Genomic DNA, 17,746 nt, shown 5'->3' on the forward strand with positions numbered 1-17,746 from the left:
TTTCAGAAAGCGATGCTACATATTCATATATAATTTTTATACCATTTCAGGGGGTTCCCAAAGATGAAGTGTTAGCCAATCGATTGCTTGATTTCCTAATGAAGCATGTTTTTCATCAAAAAAGAGCCGTGTTTAGTCACAACCTTGAAATTATAAAAACTCTTGTTGAATGCTGGAAGGATTGTTTATCCATCCCTTACAGGTATTAATTTACTAGATTTTGCAATGTTGTTTAGAAATTTAAAAAATGTAGGGTGTTTCAAATAGTGATTATACTGAAATTTAATTACTTGAAGTGATAGAAGGAGAACTGTAATTTGAATTAGAATCCATGTATAAGGATATGATATTGCTACTCACAAAACCACAACTTCCAAAGTTGACACTAGAGCACTCTGCTCTTCCCTGTAACAGCCCAGGGTAGACTAGGACTTTGCTTTGATTCCTTTTAGCACTGCCTGAGGTAAGCTAACACTTTCAAAAGGGCAAGCAATTATAGGACGATATAAAACTGCCTGTATTCCAAAGCTAGAATAACCTGGATGTGAACAAAGAGGGTATTAGCAAGAAGGGTGTTAGATGTGGGGGTGTAGGGGGAGTATTTCTTACCTTGAGTATTCTCCTTAGAAAATTTTATACTTGTCTTCCTTCTTATTTATATGATAATCTATACTTTTATACTTCTGTTTCAGGTTAATATTTGAAAAGTTTTCCAGGAAAGATCCTAATTCTAAAGACAATTCAGTAGGAATTCAATTATTAGGCATTGTAATGGCCAATAACTTCCCTCCCTATGACCCAAAATGTGGCATAGAGAGTATAAAGTAAGTATCATAGTTTTGCTTTCATTTTTTTTTTTTTTTTAGGTTAAAGTATTCCTGAATTGGAAATAGACTGGTTTAATTTTGATAAGTTTAAGGGCTAGAACGCATGTTAAATATTTCTCCCTTAATTTAAATAGTTGCCTTTAGAGGCCATTTGAGAGAAGAATGTGTTAATGGAGTAAATGAGGAAGGAAAGTTTTTTAAAATTCATGTAATTTTCATGTACATTTTGTCAAATAAGAGGTATTAAGTTTTTTTTCTCTTATTTTCTAAAGTGACATTTTTAGCATTTACCCTTGAGAGCAACATGAGCTCTGTGAACCATTAAAAATAAGAGGATGACCATGAAGGGTACCGCTGACCTCGTGCTGCCTGCCCTGTCTCTGTGCCTTTTGGCATAGTTGCAGCCACACTGCTCCCCTCCCACCGGGACCCTTCATGGTGGGGGTGGGCATTGCCCAACATAGGCAGTGGAGGGGCTTAAAGTCAATGCTCATATCATGATTACATTATATACTTCAGCATGTCCCTTCCATGCTTTTTTTTTTTTAATATGTCTTTATTGATTTTAGAGGCGGGAAGGGAGAGGGCTAGAGAGGTAGAAACACTGATGAGAGAGAAGCAACGATCCGATGCCTCCGGCACGCTCCTCACCCAGGATTGAGCCTGCAACCTGTTTATGTTGAAAAACATAAATGCTTTTGCAATTTGATTTGTCATGACTCTTGATACTTATATCCTCTGTGTTGTAAGAAACCAAAGTGGGCATTCTGCATTGTTAATATTTTACTCTTTCCTACTTAAAAAACTCAGTTTTTTCAAAGAGAATATGTGCTCTGACAGGGAATCGAACCAGTGACCTCTTGGTTCAACTACTGAACCACACCAGCTGAGCTGCCTTCCCTGCTTCTGTCATTTCTTTGGAAGTGCCTCACTCTGTCTAGTTGGTCCTCTACAAATATGTTGCTCAACACAGATTTAACAGGAAATAGCTTACTTTTAGACAAGTTAGTGTTTTTTTGGTTTGTTTTTTTTTTTGAGCTTTGGCTTTCTCCAGTGACAGCTTTACAGAACCAATGTTGGGCTGAAAATTAAAAGCCCCTTTGCCCATGAAGTCTGGGGGCACTGTATTCACACTCACTCTTTTTCTCATTATTTTATTGACCTTCTCTGTCATAGTAGATGGTTTTAACAGGATGTCAGTAAATCACAATCTTAAATAATAGCTTTTTTTCACTATAGTTTTATAGTGTCCAGAATTATGGGGTTTTTTGGGGCGGGGTTCCCCAAGAAGCCAGCAATTTATTGATGCTTGTTCAAGTCCCTCAGACCCTGCAGGCTTCTTAGTCTCGGAAGCCCAGCCAAGCAATTCAGGCTGTAGACAGTGCCTCCCTGAAGGTGCCGGGAGGTCATTGTCTGCCTGGAAGTTTCTATTTCTCAGCCACTGGGTTCCGGCAGTTGAGCTAAAGGAGTGAAGCAGTGCCTAGGAACCCGCAGGGCCCTCATTCCGCCTGCTCCTCTTCAGCTGGAGTCAGCTCCCCTCTCCAGCATTGTTTGACTTTGACTATAGCAGGTTCAGTGTAATTGAACCAACTTTAATGTGCCTCCCTGATGTGATGATGTCAGAGCCTCAAAGACATCTTCATGCCCTAACCGGTTTGGCTCAGTGGATAGAGCGACAGCCTGCGGACTCAAGGGTCCCAGGTTCAATTCTGGTCAAGGGCATGTACCTTGGTTGTGGGCACATACCCAGTAGGGAGTGTGCAGGAGGCAGCTGATCGATGTTTCTCTCTCATCGATGTTTCTAACTCTCTATCCCTCTCCCTTCCTCTCTGTAAAAAATCAATAAAATATATTTTTTTAAAAAAGACATCTTCATATATGTCTTCACATCAATAATTTGGATCATGTTGTAGGCTTCATAGTTTCTCAGTTTGTGCTATTAATATGGTACAAAGAGTAAAATCATTATAATTTTATGTCATCAGAATGGATTATTTTATGTATATTTATCTTCTATCTTTGCTACAGATACTTTCAAGCTTTGGTCAATAATATGTCCTTTGTAAAATATAAAGAGGTGTATGCAGCAGCAGCAGAAGTTCTGGGACTTGTTCTTCAATATATTACTGAGAGAGAAAATGTGAGTGTGTTATGCAATTTTATATAAATGCTTTTTCAATTTTGATTTGTCATGACACTTGATACTTCTATCCTCTGTACTGTAAGAAACCAAAGTGGGCATTCTGCATTTGTTAATATTTTACTCTTTCCTACTTAAAAAAACTCAGTTTTTTTTAAAGAGGACGTGATTTTTTTTTTTTTTTAAAAACACTTGGAAATTTGTTAAATATTTAAAGATTGGCAACTTTTTATTATAAAAATCAGGATATGAGTATTTAACCAGCTTTCCTTCCTCGACCTTGGTCTCAGGATATCCTTTTGGGGAAGATTATCCAGGCAGATACCTGCTAACGTTAGGCTATTAAGCTATTAAAATCCTCGCCTACGTTTTTGACATCATACAACCGTTGCACAGGAGAAAGCGCTTCCGCAGGAGCCTTTCCCAGTCTTACGTCCTGCCCACTTGACTGTATTGTAAGAAGAGCCTTGTTGCATTTTTAAGCATAGCACACATTCAGAGTACTATAATTTTCAATAAATATAATTATTAAAGACATATAGGTATAACTGCATGAAAGTTACATGCTATAACTTACTTGAAAATAGTGTAGCGGGGCGATGCTTACTGCTGCATTGCTCTCCTCCTACATGCCAATAGCGTGAAGTGCTGCATGTTCTCGGAACCTCCGAAAGCAGTGCCACTCATTGTGGTGAGATGCTCGTCCCAGGCTGCTCTGTGTCAGCCTGTCCCCGGCAGCACAGTTGGTCCTCCTTGATTCCCCTCTGCCACTGGTCCTGGGACACTCTTGGCTGTCTCGCTACTTCCCTGGCAGCTTCTTCTCCCTTTCTTAGATGCGTGTTTCCTGGGCCACCTCCACAGCCCTGATTTTGGTCTTCTTCTGTTTTACCGTTCCCTGCTGATTATACAGCCTCATGGCTTTAAAAACTGCCTCTATGTTCATGATTCCCAAATTTGTATCTCTAGTCCATCCTCTCTCCTGAAAGAAAAGGTCAAGTGGAGTCTGGGCTACATGCTTTGTCAGTCAGGATGAGAAGAACCTCTGGGAAAGTCAGGAGGTCCTAAGATACTCAGGGTATCCCCAAATAGCAGATTGGGCCCCTGCCCATTTACCAATTAGGCATTCACTTGGATTTAAAATAAAATAACATTAAGCTAAAAGGAAATAGACCCCTTTGGGAATATCAAACTTATTTGTTTAAGGATACCCAGCTATTTTAGTAAAAGAAACAATTTTAAAAATTCAGAATAACCTTAAGACATGATTCTAATGTCCCTAAATGTTTGGAAGCAGTTTATACAAAATGCTTAATATTTACCTCGGATGGAGCAAGTGATAGCAGATCCCAGGATCAATCTCTCTTGACTTATATTTCAACATAATAGGAATGAGAAATACATTTGTTTTACATAGTTTTTTTTTTCCTAAATATAAAATGACATTGATTTTTGTGTAGAAATTTGGGAACTAGTGTAACATGAAGTAAGAAAAGAAAAAAAAGTAAGAGTCACTCATATTCTAACCACTAAGCTACTCTTGGCACCTGAGATGTAGGCTCCAATCTTGTCTTCTACTGTTTTACCCATATTGTTAGGTTCACATTGTTTTATAACTTCGGCACTTACATGTTGGCCACTTACATATAGGAATGGGCAAAAGTAGGTTTACAGTTGAAATACAAATAAATAATACAAAAATTAATAAATAAAAATACAAGAATAAACTGAGTTTCGCATACTCAGAACTGAAAACCTACTTTTGCCCACCTCGGTATATTAGGTACTTACTGGTTGGCTCTAGGCTCTTTTATGCAGCTGGGAACAGGACAGGGCAAGTCCCCCCTCAGGGAGCTGGCATGTGGTGAGGGGAGACAGATAATTCACAGACGAATCCATCATAGTAGGTCATAGTGATCATGAGAAAGCAAGGTATAGGGAGATAGACAGTGATAGTTGAGACAGAGTTGCTTAAAAATTGTGGTTTGTGTCATTATTCAACCAGAAACATGAACACTGACACCATAAAATGTGTCTTAAACTTATTTAATCAAGAATTTTAGTTCTGCTTCTTAAATGACTTGTTGGCAGTGTTTCATTGTCAGAAGAAGCACTAATCTTTTTTTTTTAAGTCTTTTCAATTACTTTGCCCAGTTCTTTTTTCTTTTTTTGACTTTTTCTTTTTTATTTGTTTAATTTATTTTTAATGATTTCAGAGAGGAAGGGGGGAGGGAGAGAGAGATAGAAATATCAATGATGAGAGAGAATTATTGATCGGCTGCCTCCTGCACACCCCCTACTAGGGATCGAGCCCGCAACCTGTGCATGTGCCTTGACTGGAGTCAAACCCGAGACCCTTCAGTCCACAGGCCAACACTCTATCCAGTGAGCTAAACTGGCTAGGGCAGCATTAATCTTTTTTATTGATCTGACATATGACATGAGCTGACCCTGCCAGTGCTTGCAGCACAAGTGCGGGGACACAGCCTGGCTCACCCAAACTCACGGCTCCAGAGCCTCTGCTGGTACTCAGTGGTCAGTGTAAGCCCACGAGTGCTCCTGGCTTCACCCTGTGAACACTGGAGATGATAGCGCCGACTCGCAACTATTCAAGATAAACCTATTTTCAGAAATGTAGCATAAGTTTCCACTTGTGTGTATTGGAAAAGAGACTTGATTTTTCAGATACTGGAGGAGTCTGTGTGTGAACTGATTGTAAAACAGCTGAAACAGCATCAGAATACAATGGAGGACAAATTTATCGTGTGCTTGAACAAAGCTGTGAAAAACTTCCCTCCACTGGCCGATAGGTAAGATGCTGAAGTGGTGAATGCCCTATGGCGGGGATGGCTGAGACTGCCCTGCCACTCACTGGCCATGTCCACTGGTTAGGTTCATGAACACCGTGTTCTTCCTGCTGCCAAAATTTCATGGTGTGATGAAGACTCTCTGTCTAGAAGTGGTGCTGTGTCGTTCAGAGGCAATAGCAGATCTGTACTTGCAGTTGAAGAGCAAGGATTTCGTTCAAGTCATGAGACACAGGTGAGTGGGAAACCAGCCTCATGGTCCTGGTACAGCAGGCTCATAAAATGGTGATTTGCCCAGCTATTCCCTTCAGCTCAGAAAGGGCTTGTAGTTTCCATGAAACATTATTGTTACATTTGAATCTGAGAAGAAAGGTTGGTGGGGCCTGGTCCTCCTGCCTCCTGTCACTGGCACCTTGTGGAGGCCACGCTGAGGCACTGTCTAAGGCTCCTTTCCGATGTGAAATGCATGGCGTTGAGTTTTTGTACCTGTTTTGCCAGGTAAGAGGTGTTTGTTTGTTTTTTTTTATTTGTTTGTTAAAATTGTTCATTTATTTTCAAAATTGCAATCTCCCTGTAAATGTTAAAAGAGAATGCTGTTGGTTACTTAACATATTCTTATTTCCCTGCACTCTTTTCCTGTCTTGTATGTGTTCCTGTCTTTGCATGGTGATAAATTATTGATGAATGTGTGCTGTGCCAGCAAGAAAGAGTGTATCATTGTCTTCTAATATCATTAAACATTTGCTGAGTAACTTTGTGTGTAAAGCACTTTAAGGAGGAAATGATACACCTTATCTCAGATCCAGACTATACATAATCCTGCTGTATGACATGGCAGGTGATCTAACACTTGAAATAAATTTTTCAAATCATGAAATTTTTTATACTTAGCTTATTTTGCTTGACATTTTCATGTTTTTTTTTTAAAGAAACTTTTAATTTTGGAATAACCTTATATTTACAGAAAAGTTAAAAGATAGTACACATAGTTCCCATATACTCTTTACTCAATTTTTCTATCTTACATAATTGTGGTACATTTATGAAAACTAAGAAATGAACATTAGCTCATTACTAGTAACTAAACTAGACTTTATTTGGATTCCACTAATTTTTCTATTCCAGGATCTAGTCCAAAATCCCACATTGAATTAATTTATTTTTAATAATCTAGTCCATGATACTAGTAATTATTTTTAAGAATGTAATTTTTAGAATATTAGAGTGCTAACAAGAGACATGAAGACGAGATCTGTGGGGAGCACAGGCTTTGGGAAAACCTTATGGAGAGAGAAGGTTGATTGATTAATGAAGGCTTTCCAGATAGGAAAGACACTTTGAGCCATGGCTTTGGAGCAGGTAACATCTAAAAGAACTGGTTTAAATCCTAATGCCAAAGTGTGGAAAGAACTTCCTCGTGGAAATACTGATGCCACACCAGTAACTCATGGAACTGAAAGCTCTTGGCATGAAACAGCAGCCACATCAGGGTCTTATCCTGAGGGTAATACAGAGCTTTCAGATGATATGTGTAAGGAATATGAAGAGCTAAGTTACCAAATATATGACGTTTCCAGACAAAGCAATTCTGCAATTTCTACAGAAGACCTACAAGAATGCCTGAAGAAACAATTAGAATTCTGTTTCTCACAGGAAAGTTTGTCAAAGATCTTTACCTGCTATTTCAAATGGACAGTGATCAATTCATTCCAATTTGGACAGTTGCCAACATGGAAGAAATAAAAAACCAACCCCAGACCCCAATCTAATTCTTGAAGTACGGAGTTCTTCTCCCATGGTACGAGTGGATGAGAAGGGTGAGAAAGTGAGACCAAGTCATAAGCATTGTAACTGATTCTTAGAGAGATTCCTGAAACAACACCAATAGAGGAAGTGAAAGCTTTGTTCAAAATGAAAACTGCCCCAAGGTGATAAGCTGTGAGTTTGCACACATGGCAATTGGTATATCGCTTTCCAGTGAAACATAGGTGTACAACAGGCTTTTAAATATTTGAGAGAAGAAGTAAAAACATTTCAGGGCAAGCCAATCATGGCAATGATAAACACTATCAATACGTTTTTTGCTAAGAATGTTTATTGATTAATGGATTCTGGTATGTATAGTCAGCCCATTCAAACTCAAGCACAGTGTGCCTCACCAGTCTTTATGCAGCCTGCATATAGTCCTCACCAACAGTACTTCATCTGTAGTATTGTGCCTCAGTCTGGTCTCCAAATCCTGCACCTTACTTTGAAACACCACTGGCTCCCTCTCCAAATAGTAGTTTTGTGAATGGCTTTAATTCTCCAGTATTTTATAAAACAACTGCTGCTGCTGTGAATATGGGTCGACCATTCCAGAAAAATGGTGTGAAGCCTCATTTTAGGTCATCAAGTGGTTCAGAACATGCAACAGAGGGATCTGTGTCACTGGGGGATGGACCAATAAACAGACCTGGTTCAAGGAACTTTCCAACTGAACGCATAACCCTACAGTGCTAGGGCATCAGGAACAAAGCTACCTTCTGAAAGAGACTCCAGCTTTGCAGACTGAACACAGTGGGGATTATGGTAGGGGCAGGAGAACTCTCTTCAGAGGTCGAAGATGACAAGATGACAGAATCCCAAGACCCCAACCTTGACAGCTGAAGCAAAGGCACCAACACCAAAGTTTGACTTATTAGCCTCAAATTGTCCTCCTTTATCTGAAAGTTCATAAAGAACACCAGGTGAACTTGTTTTGGAGAGTAGGATGTCTGATGTTGTTAAAGGTGTCTGCAAAGAAAAGGATAATGAATGGAATACTACGCTGCGGTAAAAAAGGAGTTCTTACCATTTGCAACAGCATGGATGGAACTGGAGAGCATTATGCTAAGTGAAATAAGCCAGTCAGAGAACCTCAGAGGGAAGGTAGGGGAGGGTGGGGGTAAGGGGGAGAGATCAACCAAAGGACTTATATGCAAGCATATAGACCTAACCCAATGGTTCTCAACCTTCTGGCCCTTTAAATACAGTTCCTCATGTTGTGACCCAACCATAAAATTATTTTCGCTGCTCCTTCATAACTGTAATGTTGCTACTGTTATGAATCGTAATGTAAATATCTGATATGCAGGATGGTCTTAGACGACCCCTGTGAAAGGGTCGTTCGACTGCTAAAGGGGTCGCAGCCCACAGGTTGAGAACCGCTGAAACCAATAGACACAGGCAACGGGGGTGAGGGCATGAGTGGGGGGAGAGAGGAGGTAACATGGGGATAAGGACACATATTTAATAACTTAATCAATAAAAAATATTTTTAAAAAAGAATAGAAAAGGATAATGAAGAGTTAAGACAAGGGGATAGTTGTCCAGTGCCTGCATAGGTTGAACAGACCGACTGCACCGCTGCCCAGCTACTCAGTATAAGCACCGGTCCTTCATGCACAGCCAAGCCTCCTGCATTGAGCACAACTCAGATAGAAAAGGATCTGGCGGAGGATTCCACTGTTCAGAAGGATGTTCTCAACCCAACAACTATATCAGTGTCTTCCCCAAATGCTGCACAGCCATCAAGGACAGATACTGCTTCGCCATGTGATAGGAACATAAATGTAGCTGTAACCGTGGCCCTACAGGAACCCCCAAAAGCCAAGTGATGCTGAAGTGTGCCAGAAGCCCCCTAAAGAGCCATGTCCAATTCCTGTGCCCCCGCTACGAGAACTTCGCTCCAATGTAGCGTCTCCCACCAAAAATGAAGAGACCGGAGCTCCGGAGAAGTCCACTGAGAAACCACATGAGAAGCCAGAAGCAAGGGCTAGTAAGGATTATCCTGGCTTCTGAGGCAATACCATTCCCAGGGGAGCAGCTGGAAAAATCAGGGAGCAGAGATGCCAGTTTGGCCACAGGGCTATACCTCAGGGAGTGACTCGACATAATGGCAAAGAGCAATATGTGCCATCCAGATCACCAAAGTAAAACAAACAAAAACTACTCAAAAACTTCTCTCTCTTCTCATTAAACTTGAGCTGTGGCTATATTGAACTGTTATGGAGGGGAGAGAGTAACCAGGAAGGAAACAAGAGAGGAAGTATATCCTTAAATCATTACAGATTTTGGAGTTGTGAGCAGTAGAATCCCAAAATTCATCTCTAATGTGATTTGCATATTACCCTTTTATTATATAGGATGTGTACATATATAAAAATATAATTTTTCTATTTTATTTTAATTTCAGAGATCTACCTGGAATCAATTTTGAGGGTTCAGATTTAGCTTGGGGAAAAACATATTACACATCCTTCAGTATAGGAGATGAGGGAGTGAGAGAAAATATTTTTTGAAGAAGCATTTCTGTAAAATTAGAAATTACTTTTTTAAATCGATTTAAAGTTTGCCTTAGAGAATGCCATTTCTGCCTTTATGGCCTTGTGTTGCAAAGCAGATCAGTGGCTGGGGTGCCTGTTTTGGTGTGTGTGTGTACAAATCTGTTGTATTGTTAGTAAATGATTTGAAAACTAAGTGTAATATGTACTTGAGTAGATTATTTTTCCGGTTTGATATGCAGTCCCCTTTGACCTTACTAATATTTCATTCAACAAACATTTGATTGTACTTGGAGCTGTGACTACCAATCAGTTTGATACTCATGGGAAGAATGGGGGTTATTCAGATAATGGAAAGATCTGTCTTAGAGCTGAATAGGTAGGTCAAAAGGCCTTCAGAAGTTTAAACTGGCCTGTGAATTCCCCTTTCTCCCCAAATAGGAAATAATTTTTTTGTGTTACTTCATTTGCTACTCTCTATTCTTTGACTACCACCCCCCAGAAGCAAATTAACCAACCACCTACATAATTGTATGTTTCTAACCACCTTGACCAGTCTAGTCAAATCATATAACTGTTCTAAATTCCTGAATTGAAAGTGAAGTATTTTACTGTCCTGCTCATGTATTTAGAAGTTTAGATCCCAGAATGGTAGAGCAGACTGTAATTTATTAGTGTTAGTGTTAAAGATGAAGCATTGTAATTGACTCTTAAAGTGTATAATAGTGTAGAAGTAAAAGTAATTTTTAAAGGCTTAATTTGGGGGCAGCTTTTTCTGCTTACAGTGTATTTATCATAACCTGCCTTTCTTCCCTTTCTCCAAAAAGTTAAAATTAAAAAAAAAATGCAGTTTGGAATTCACAGAAACAGAGTCAGCAAGTCAGGAGATTTTTGAGTTAAGGTGAGAAAGATAAGTTAAAGAAAATTATTATATAATATCTCAGTGAATCAAGTTGTAGCTCTCATATTAAATAGGCAAGTTTACATGCTGGTGTTTAGAAGATGGCTAAAATATTAAGAATCATGTTGAATTAATCTGTTTTAAGTCATATAATTTTCAGAGTTCTATATAAGGTGGGGTTTTGTTTTTTTAGGGATAGTTTGTAACATTAATAACCGTCCCTTATGTTAGTGAATGACTTGTGTAAATTGAAACTAAGTTGTGAACACTGGAAAGCACCATTGTGATATAGAGTAAACATCTTAGTAATATATTAAAATGAATGTAAATGAAGGTTAAAATTACGTTACTGTGAAACTCATCTTCCAACTTTACGTTAAGCTGTGGAGATTTGTATTAGTAGGTAACTGTTCAGAGCTTTGAAAACACTGAACATTTCTGAACAAGCCAGAGTTACTATTTCTTTGTAACTTAGTCAGCTTGGCAAATGCTTTTGATTTTGATTTGGTGGGTTGATAACATAATGCATTTAAGTAAGAAGAATCATTTCTACACACTATGTTTTAAAATCATCTAGAACTGAAATAAATAATTAAACTACCTGTCTATGATAAAGTGTTTATTTTGGTTTATTTAGATAATGCTGCAGTTGGTGGAAATGATAAACATTTAAAGTGTTAACACTCTGTGAATGCATTGGATTTAAGAGAATAAACATTTTATTTAAAAAATAATGTAATTTTTATATAAGTGTAGTATTGTCTATTGCAGCCATGGGCAAACTTTTAGTTTGAAATGAATAAAACTAAAAAAAAAAAAAAAAAGACCGTACCCTTTTATGTAATGATGTTTACTTTGAATTTATATTAGTTCACACAAACACTCCATCCATGCTTTTGTTCCGGCCCTCCGGTCCAGTTTAAGAACCCATTGTGGCCCTCGAGTCAAAAAGTTTGCCCACCCCTGGTCTATTGTAACAAATTTTGAAATACAGAACAGCACAAAAAAGTTAACCTGTTATATCTGAAAGTACAATATTAAAAACTATTAAATTTGTGTTTTAAAAATCTCTCTTTTTATAGAGATGATGAAAGACAAAAAGTGTGTTTAGACATAATTTACAAGATGATGGCAAAATTGAAGCCAGTAGAACTTCGGGAACTTCTGAATCCTGTTGTAGAATTCATTTCTCATCCTTCTCCGGTGTGTAGGGAACAAATGTATAACATTCTTATGTGGATTCATGACAATTATCGGTAAGTTCTACATTGACATTTTGTATTACATTTCTTAAGGGAGCATTTGGGTGCCTTTAGGAATCTGGAACAGATTATAATAAATATAAAAAACATTTTAAACATATGATTAATAAGTTTATTTTTGTATATTGAAATGTATTCTTATTTTAACTCATATTATGTATCTGTGGGAAATATTTGGTGCATGAAATTGTTGGTTGAGTTAAAAGTGTAATTTATTTTCATTTTTTATTATTTTTTCCATCACCATTTATCTTCCATATACCCTCTTCTATCTCTACCCCCTCAGGCCCTCCCCACCCAGTCACCACACAGTCGTCCATGTCCATGAGCTCTCTCTCTTTTTTAGGGGGTGGAGGAGTAAAAGTGTAATTTGTTTTCATAGTTATCCCTTTAAGATCTGACAAGATAAAGGAAATAAACTCTACTGAGATGTCTTCATCCTTCCGGAGTACCACACATCCCTTCCCAGGGGACTTGGGCCTCCTCTTAGCATCCCAGGGAGCCCTCGGAGCCCTGCTCCTGCCACCAACCCCTCCTCTCCTGCACTTGAGAAGAAGAGCCACTTGAAGGGGCTCGCAGAGGCACCAAAGGAGGAAGTTGGGGCACATAGGCAAGGGGATAGGTTCTGCTGTTGTTTTGGAATTTAAGTTCCATGGGAAAAGCCAGATCTTTTTTTTTAACTTTAATTCTGGACAGTGTTACTGGGTTTGAACAAAAGTGATACAAGAGAGTATTAATGTTTTGTCATTTTGCTATTTTTCTCAGAGATCCAGAAAGCCAAGCAGATGATGACTCCCGGGAAATATTTAAGTTGGCAAAAGATGTATTGATTCAGGGATTAATCGATGAGAACCACGGGCTTCAGTATGTGCTCCTCCTGAATAATTGGGCGAGGACAAAATAATTTCAGGGTATTTTTTTCTAGACCAGTATAGTGTAGTTTTCAGCATTTTTTGTTTGCAGTATTAGCATTTTCTCTGCTTCTTGCATTCCTCATGTTAAATAAAAATGTATTTTAAATCACATGAGACATAAAAAAATCCCGACAAGTTATTTTAATATAAAACTCTTGAAAAAGTGGTGTGGTAAAGCTGTCTCTGCTGTCAGTGAATTAAAGCATTTCAAAATGAAAGGGAAATCTAGTGATAATTACTGTGTTTTCCATTTAACTCCAATCATTGCGATCACACAATGCATATTAATATCGAATGAAATGTTTGAGACCTTAGAATAAGAGGAAACTATAATATTAATTATACATGGAAATATGAGTGATGATTCTTCTTCTCTAAAATGCCTACCAATGTCAGTTATATGAGTGTTTTGTCAAGTACTAGTTATATAAAAAGGAACGTAAACTTTTTTTATGATTCTAGATATCAGTTAATTTTCTATTCTGATGCAATTTAAGTTCATTAAGCCTTTAACAATTGTATTTGTATTTTGTAAGCATTTATAAATTATAAAGCCTAAACTTGTGTTTAACTAGTTTAAATGTTCAATATTTTATGGCACTAATTTTTGGAGCCATTTTGTTTTAGCAAGGCAGTAAAGAATTATATGTAATTTCTTAAGATGTTTTCTCAGTTTCAAAATAGTTAATATTATAATACTTATCATTAAAATCTTCCCAGGTAATAGAGATGAGAATAATATCACCCAGTTTCTTTGGTTAAATATGCTACAGTTTTAGAATATTTCCTTCCTTTAATGCATATTATTTTTCTTAATTCAGATTATACTGTTTATATAATTTTGAATGTGGTTTCTCTCTATGTTAAGCTTTATTTAAATGAAAAACTGTGCCTTCTCCACATAGCACTATGTGTAGAGCATTCCTTTTCATTTGTCAATAATCTGAGCAATATGCCTTTTTTTCTTCTCTGCTTTTCAGGTTAATTATTCGTAATTTCTGGAGCCATGAAACTAGGCTACCATCAAATACCTTGGACCGGTTGTTGGCACTAAATTCTTTATATACTCCTAAGATAGAAATGCACTTTTTAAGTTTAGCAACAGATTTTCTCCTTGAAATGACCAGCATGAGTCCAGATTATCTAAACCCTATGTTTGAGCATCCTCTGTCAGAATGCAAATTTCAGGTGAAGTGCTTGTCTCTGTAATAATAAATATTATAAGCTTTCCTTGTCTGTTAGACAACAAATGTTTCTAATAGTGTTAACTTGGCTTTCTTTTTTATGGAGATACTAGGGGCCCGGTGCACGAATTTGTGCACCTTGAAAGGAACTGTGGGCTGCAAGGCTGCAGTGGGCACAGGGGCAGGTCTCAGCCCATCTTTCATGCTCCCGCCCGGCCCCTCCCACCGTGGCTCCTGGCCCCCTCTCTGCTGGCACCCCCACTCCCGACGCCACTGCTGCTCCCACCCGTTGACTGCACTGGCCCCGCTTGTGCTCCTTGATGTGTGAGCAGGGCCGTCGCCGGCAGCGGGTGCGAGCGGTGGCTGCTAGCCCCAATCGCCCCTCAGGAACGGGGAGGTGGAGAAGCCCTGAGGGGTCATTGGGGCCAGTAGCTGCCACTCGCACCTGCTGATGGTGCCGAGCGATTGGGGTGGAACCACAGCACACAGGAGCAAAGAATTTTCAGTAACCACCAGAAGCTCACCCCAGTGACAGCAACCGGCACCCTGCTTTGGTCTGGGGTCCTTGCTCACCTGTTCCACCATCCAGCTGTGGCCAATGCCTGCCATGTTCTGCACATGCCCCCTGGTGGTCAGCACACATCATAGCAACCTCTTGTTCAGTTGTTCGGTTGTTCTGCCATTCGGTCTATTTGCCTATTAGGGCTTTATTTATATAGATAATTGTCACGTAATGTATTAGTTTTAGGTATACAACATAACGATTTGATATTTGTATATATTGCAAAATGATCATACTAAGGCTAGTTAACATCCATCATAATACAAATTTTTTTCTTGAGACCTTTTAAGATCTACTGTCTTAGCAACTCTCAAATTTATACAGTACATAAAACTACTAGAGGCCTGGTGCATGAATTCGTGCATGGGTGGAGTCCTTAGGCCTGGCCGGTGATCAGGGCTGATCGGGGCCGTCTCATCCAGTCCCAATTGGGGCTGGGTTGATTGGGGCCTGCCAGCAGTGGGGAGAGAGGGGTAGGGACTGTGGGAGGTTGGCCGACTTGAGGGAGGGGACTGGAGGAGGTTGGCTGTGGTAGCACACTGACCACCAGGGGGCATCTCCTGCATTGAACACCTGCCCCCTGGTGGTCAGTGCATGTCATAGCGACCAGTCAAGTGGTCATTCTGGTCATTCGGTTGTAACTGTTGCTTAGGCTTTTATATATATACTAGAGGCCCAGTGCACAAAAATTGGTGCACTCGGGGGGTGGGTCCCTCAGCCAGGCCTTTGCCCTCTCGCAGTCTGGGACCCCTTGGGAGATAACCACCTGCTGGCTTAGGCCTGCTCCCGGGTGGCAGAGGGCAGGCCCAATCCCTAGGTGCAGCCCCTGGTTGGGCTCAGAGCAGGGCCGATTGGGGAGTTGGGGCACCGCCCCCTGTCATGCACAGAGCAGGGCGGATTGGAGGTTGCGATGCCACCCTCAGTCACACTCAGGGTAGGGCCGATTGGGGGGTTGGGGCACCGCCCCCTGTCACACTCAAGGCAGAGTTGATGGGGAGGTTGTGGCGCCACCCCCTGTCACGCACAGAGCAGGGCCGATCAGGGGGTTGGGGCACTGCCCCCTGTCACACTGAACCCGGTGCCGGGAGGCCTCTCAGCTCCGCTGATCCCAGTGCTGGGAGGCATATTACCCTTTTACTATATAGAATAGAGGCCTGGTGCACGGGTGGGGGCCGGCTGGTTTGCCCTGAAGGGTGTCCTGGATCAGGGTGGGGGTCCCCACTGGGGTGCCTGGCCAGTCTGGGTGAGGGGCTGAGGGCTGTTTTCAGGCTGGGACTGAAGCTCCCAACTGCTCCTTTTTTTCTTTCTTTTTTTTTTTTTTTTTTATTCTGGGCCAGCTTTAGCTCTGAGGCTCCAGCTCTTAGGCCTCCGCTCCTGAAAGCAGGTATCTGGTTTGTTTCGTTTCTCGAAACTCTGTATCAACTCCAGCTCTGAGATCCCAGCTGGCTGAGGTTTTGTTTAGCGTCTATATTTGTTACAATGTTTGAAACTGCAAGCTCAGAGGCCTGTAGCAGCCGGCGGGGAACGTTGGAGTCCTCCGTCACTGAAGCAAGCAAGCCTCATGTTAGTTTCAGGCTGCCTGGCTGCCGGCCGCCATCTTGGCTGACAGTTAATTTGCATATTGCCCTGATTAGCCAATGGGAAGGGTAGCAGTCGTACGCCAATTACCATGTTTCTCTTTTATTAGTGTAGATTGATAGTAGCAATGTTGTACATTACTTTTCAGACTTATTTATTTTATAACTGGAATTTGTGCCTTTTGACCCCCTTGACCCATTTTGCCCATCCCTCACCCCCACCTGGCAACCTCCAATCTGCTCTCTTTATCAGTTCAATTTTTTTGTTTTGTTTTGTTTTGTTGGGTTTTTTTTTTTGTTTAAATTCCATCATCTAAGTAATCACATGTGTCTTCCTTTGTCTGACTTCCTACATTTAGCATAATGTCCTTAAGGTTCATCCATGTTGTTGCAAATGGCAAGATTTTCTTTTTATGGGTGACTAATATTCCATTGTACATATATACACCACATGTGCTTTATCAGCAGACACTTAGGTTGCTTCCATGTCTTATCTATCTATATATATAAAAGCCTAAGCGACCAAACAACCGAACAGGCAGTCGACTGGTTGCTATGACATGTACTGACCACCAGGGGGTAGAGGCTCAATGCAGGAGCTCCCTCCTGGTGGTCAGTACAGTCCCACAGCCAACCTCCCACTGCCAGCCCACCGGCCGGCCAGCCAACCTCCTGCAGGGCTGGCCGACCAACCTCACATGGTCCCCCTTTCCCCTCTGGCCGGTCCCGATCATCCGGATTGGGACTGGGTGAGATGGCCCTGATTGACCCTTATTACTGGCCAGGCCAAGGGACCCCACCCATACACGAATTTGTGCACCAGATCTCTAGTTATAAATAATGCTACAATGACCGTGGGGATGCAATATTTTTTTAACTTAATGTTTTTGTTTCCTTCAGAAAAATACCCGGAAGTGGGATTGCTGGGTAATATGGTAGATCTATTTCTAATTTTTTGAGGAATTGCCTCACTGTTTTCCATAGTGGCTGCACCCATTTACATTACTACCAACAGTGCACAAGGGTTCCCTTTTCTCCACAGTCTTGCCAACACTTGTTGTGTGTCTTCCTGATACTAGCCATTCTAACAGTTGGTATATCTTGTGGTTTTGGTTTGCATTTCCCTGATGATTAATGATGTTGGGGTTTTTTTAAACTTGGAATACTCACATATTCCTTTCTGAAACACATTTACTCTATCCACCTCTGTCTACACTCCCTGCACACAGCTCACACTTCTCATTCTTTCAATCGCCACTTAAATTTTCCTT

At 40.3% G+C, this 17,746-nt stretch overlaps 1 protein-coding gene and 1 pseudogene across 1 annotated transcript in view; both read left to right on the forward strand.

Annotated features, from left to right (window-relative positions):
• The window catches only part of PRKDC (protein kinase, DNA-activated, catalytic subunit), a 217,092-nt gene that overhangs the window by 117,916 nt on the left and 81,430 nt on the right, over window positions 1–17,746 (forward strand). Inside the window, exons 50-57 of the mRNA XM_036338724.1 lie at window positions 51–202; window positions 693–824; window positions 2,856–2,967; window positions 5,650–5,774; window positions 5,857–6,006; window positions 12,059–12,232; window positions 13,004–13,102; window positions 14,133–14,340. Coding sequence (XP_036194617.1) covers window positions 51–202; window positions 693–824; window positions 2,856–2,967; window positions 5,650–5,774; window positions 5,857–6,006; window positions 12,059–12,232; window positions 13,004–13,102; window positions 14,133–14,340 — 1,152 coding nt within the window. The remainder of the gene's footprint in view (window positions 1–50; window positions 203–692; window positions 825–2,855; window positions 2,968–5,649; window positions 5,775–5,856; window positions 6,007–12,058; window positions 12,233–13,003; window positions 13,103–14,132; window positions 14,341–17,746) is intronic.
• LOC118670752 lies at window positions 7,116–9,767 on the forward strand (annotated as a pseudogene).

Source organism: Myotis myotis, unplaced genomic scaffold (genome assembly GCF_014108235.1).
Source record: "Myotis myotis isolate mMyoMyo1 unplaced genomic scaffold, mMyoMyo1.p scaffold_m19_p_16, whole genome shotgun sequence".
NCBI classification, from domain to species: Eukaryota; Metazoa; Chordata; class Mammalia; order Chiroptera; family Vespertilionidae; genus Myotis; species Myotis myotis.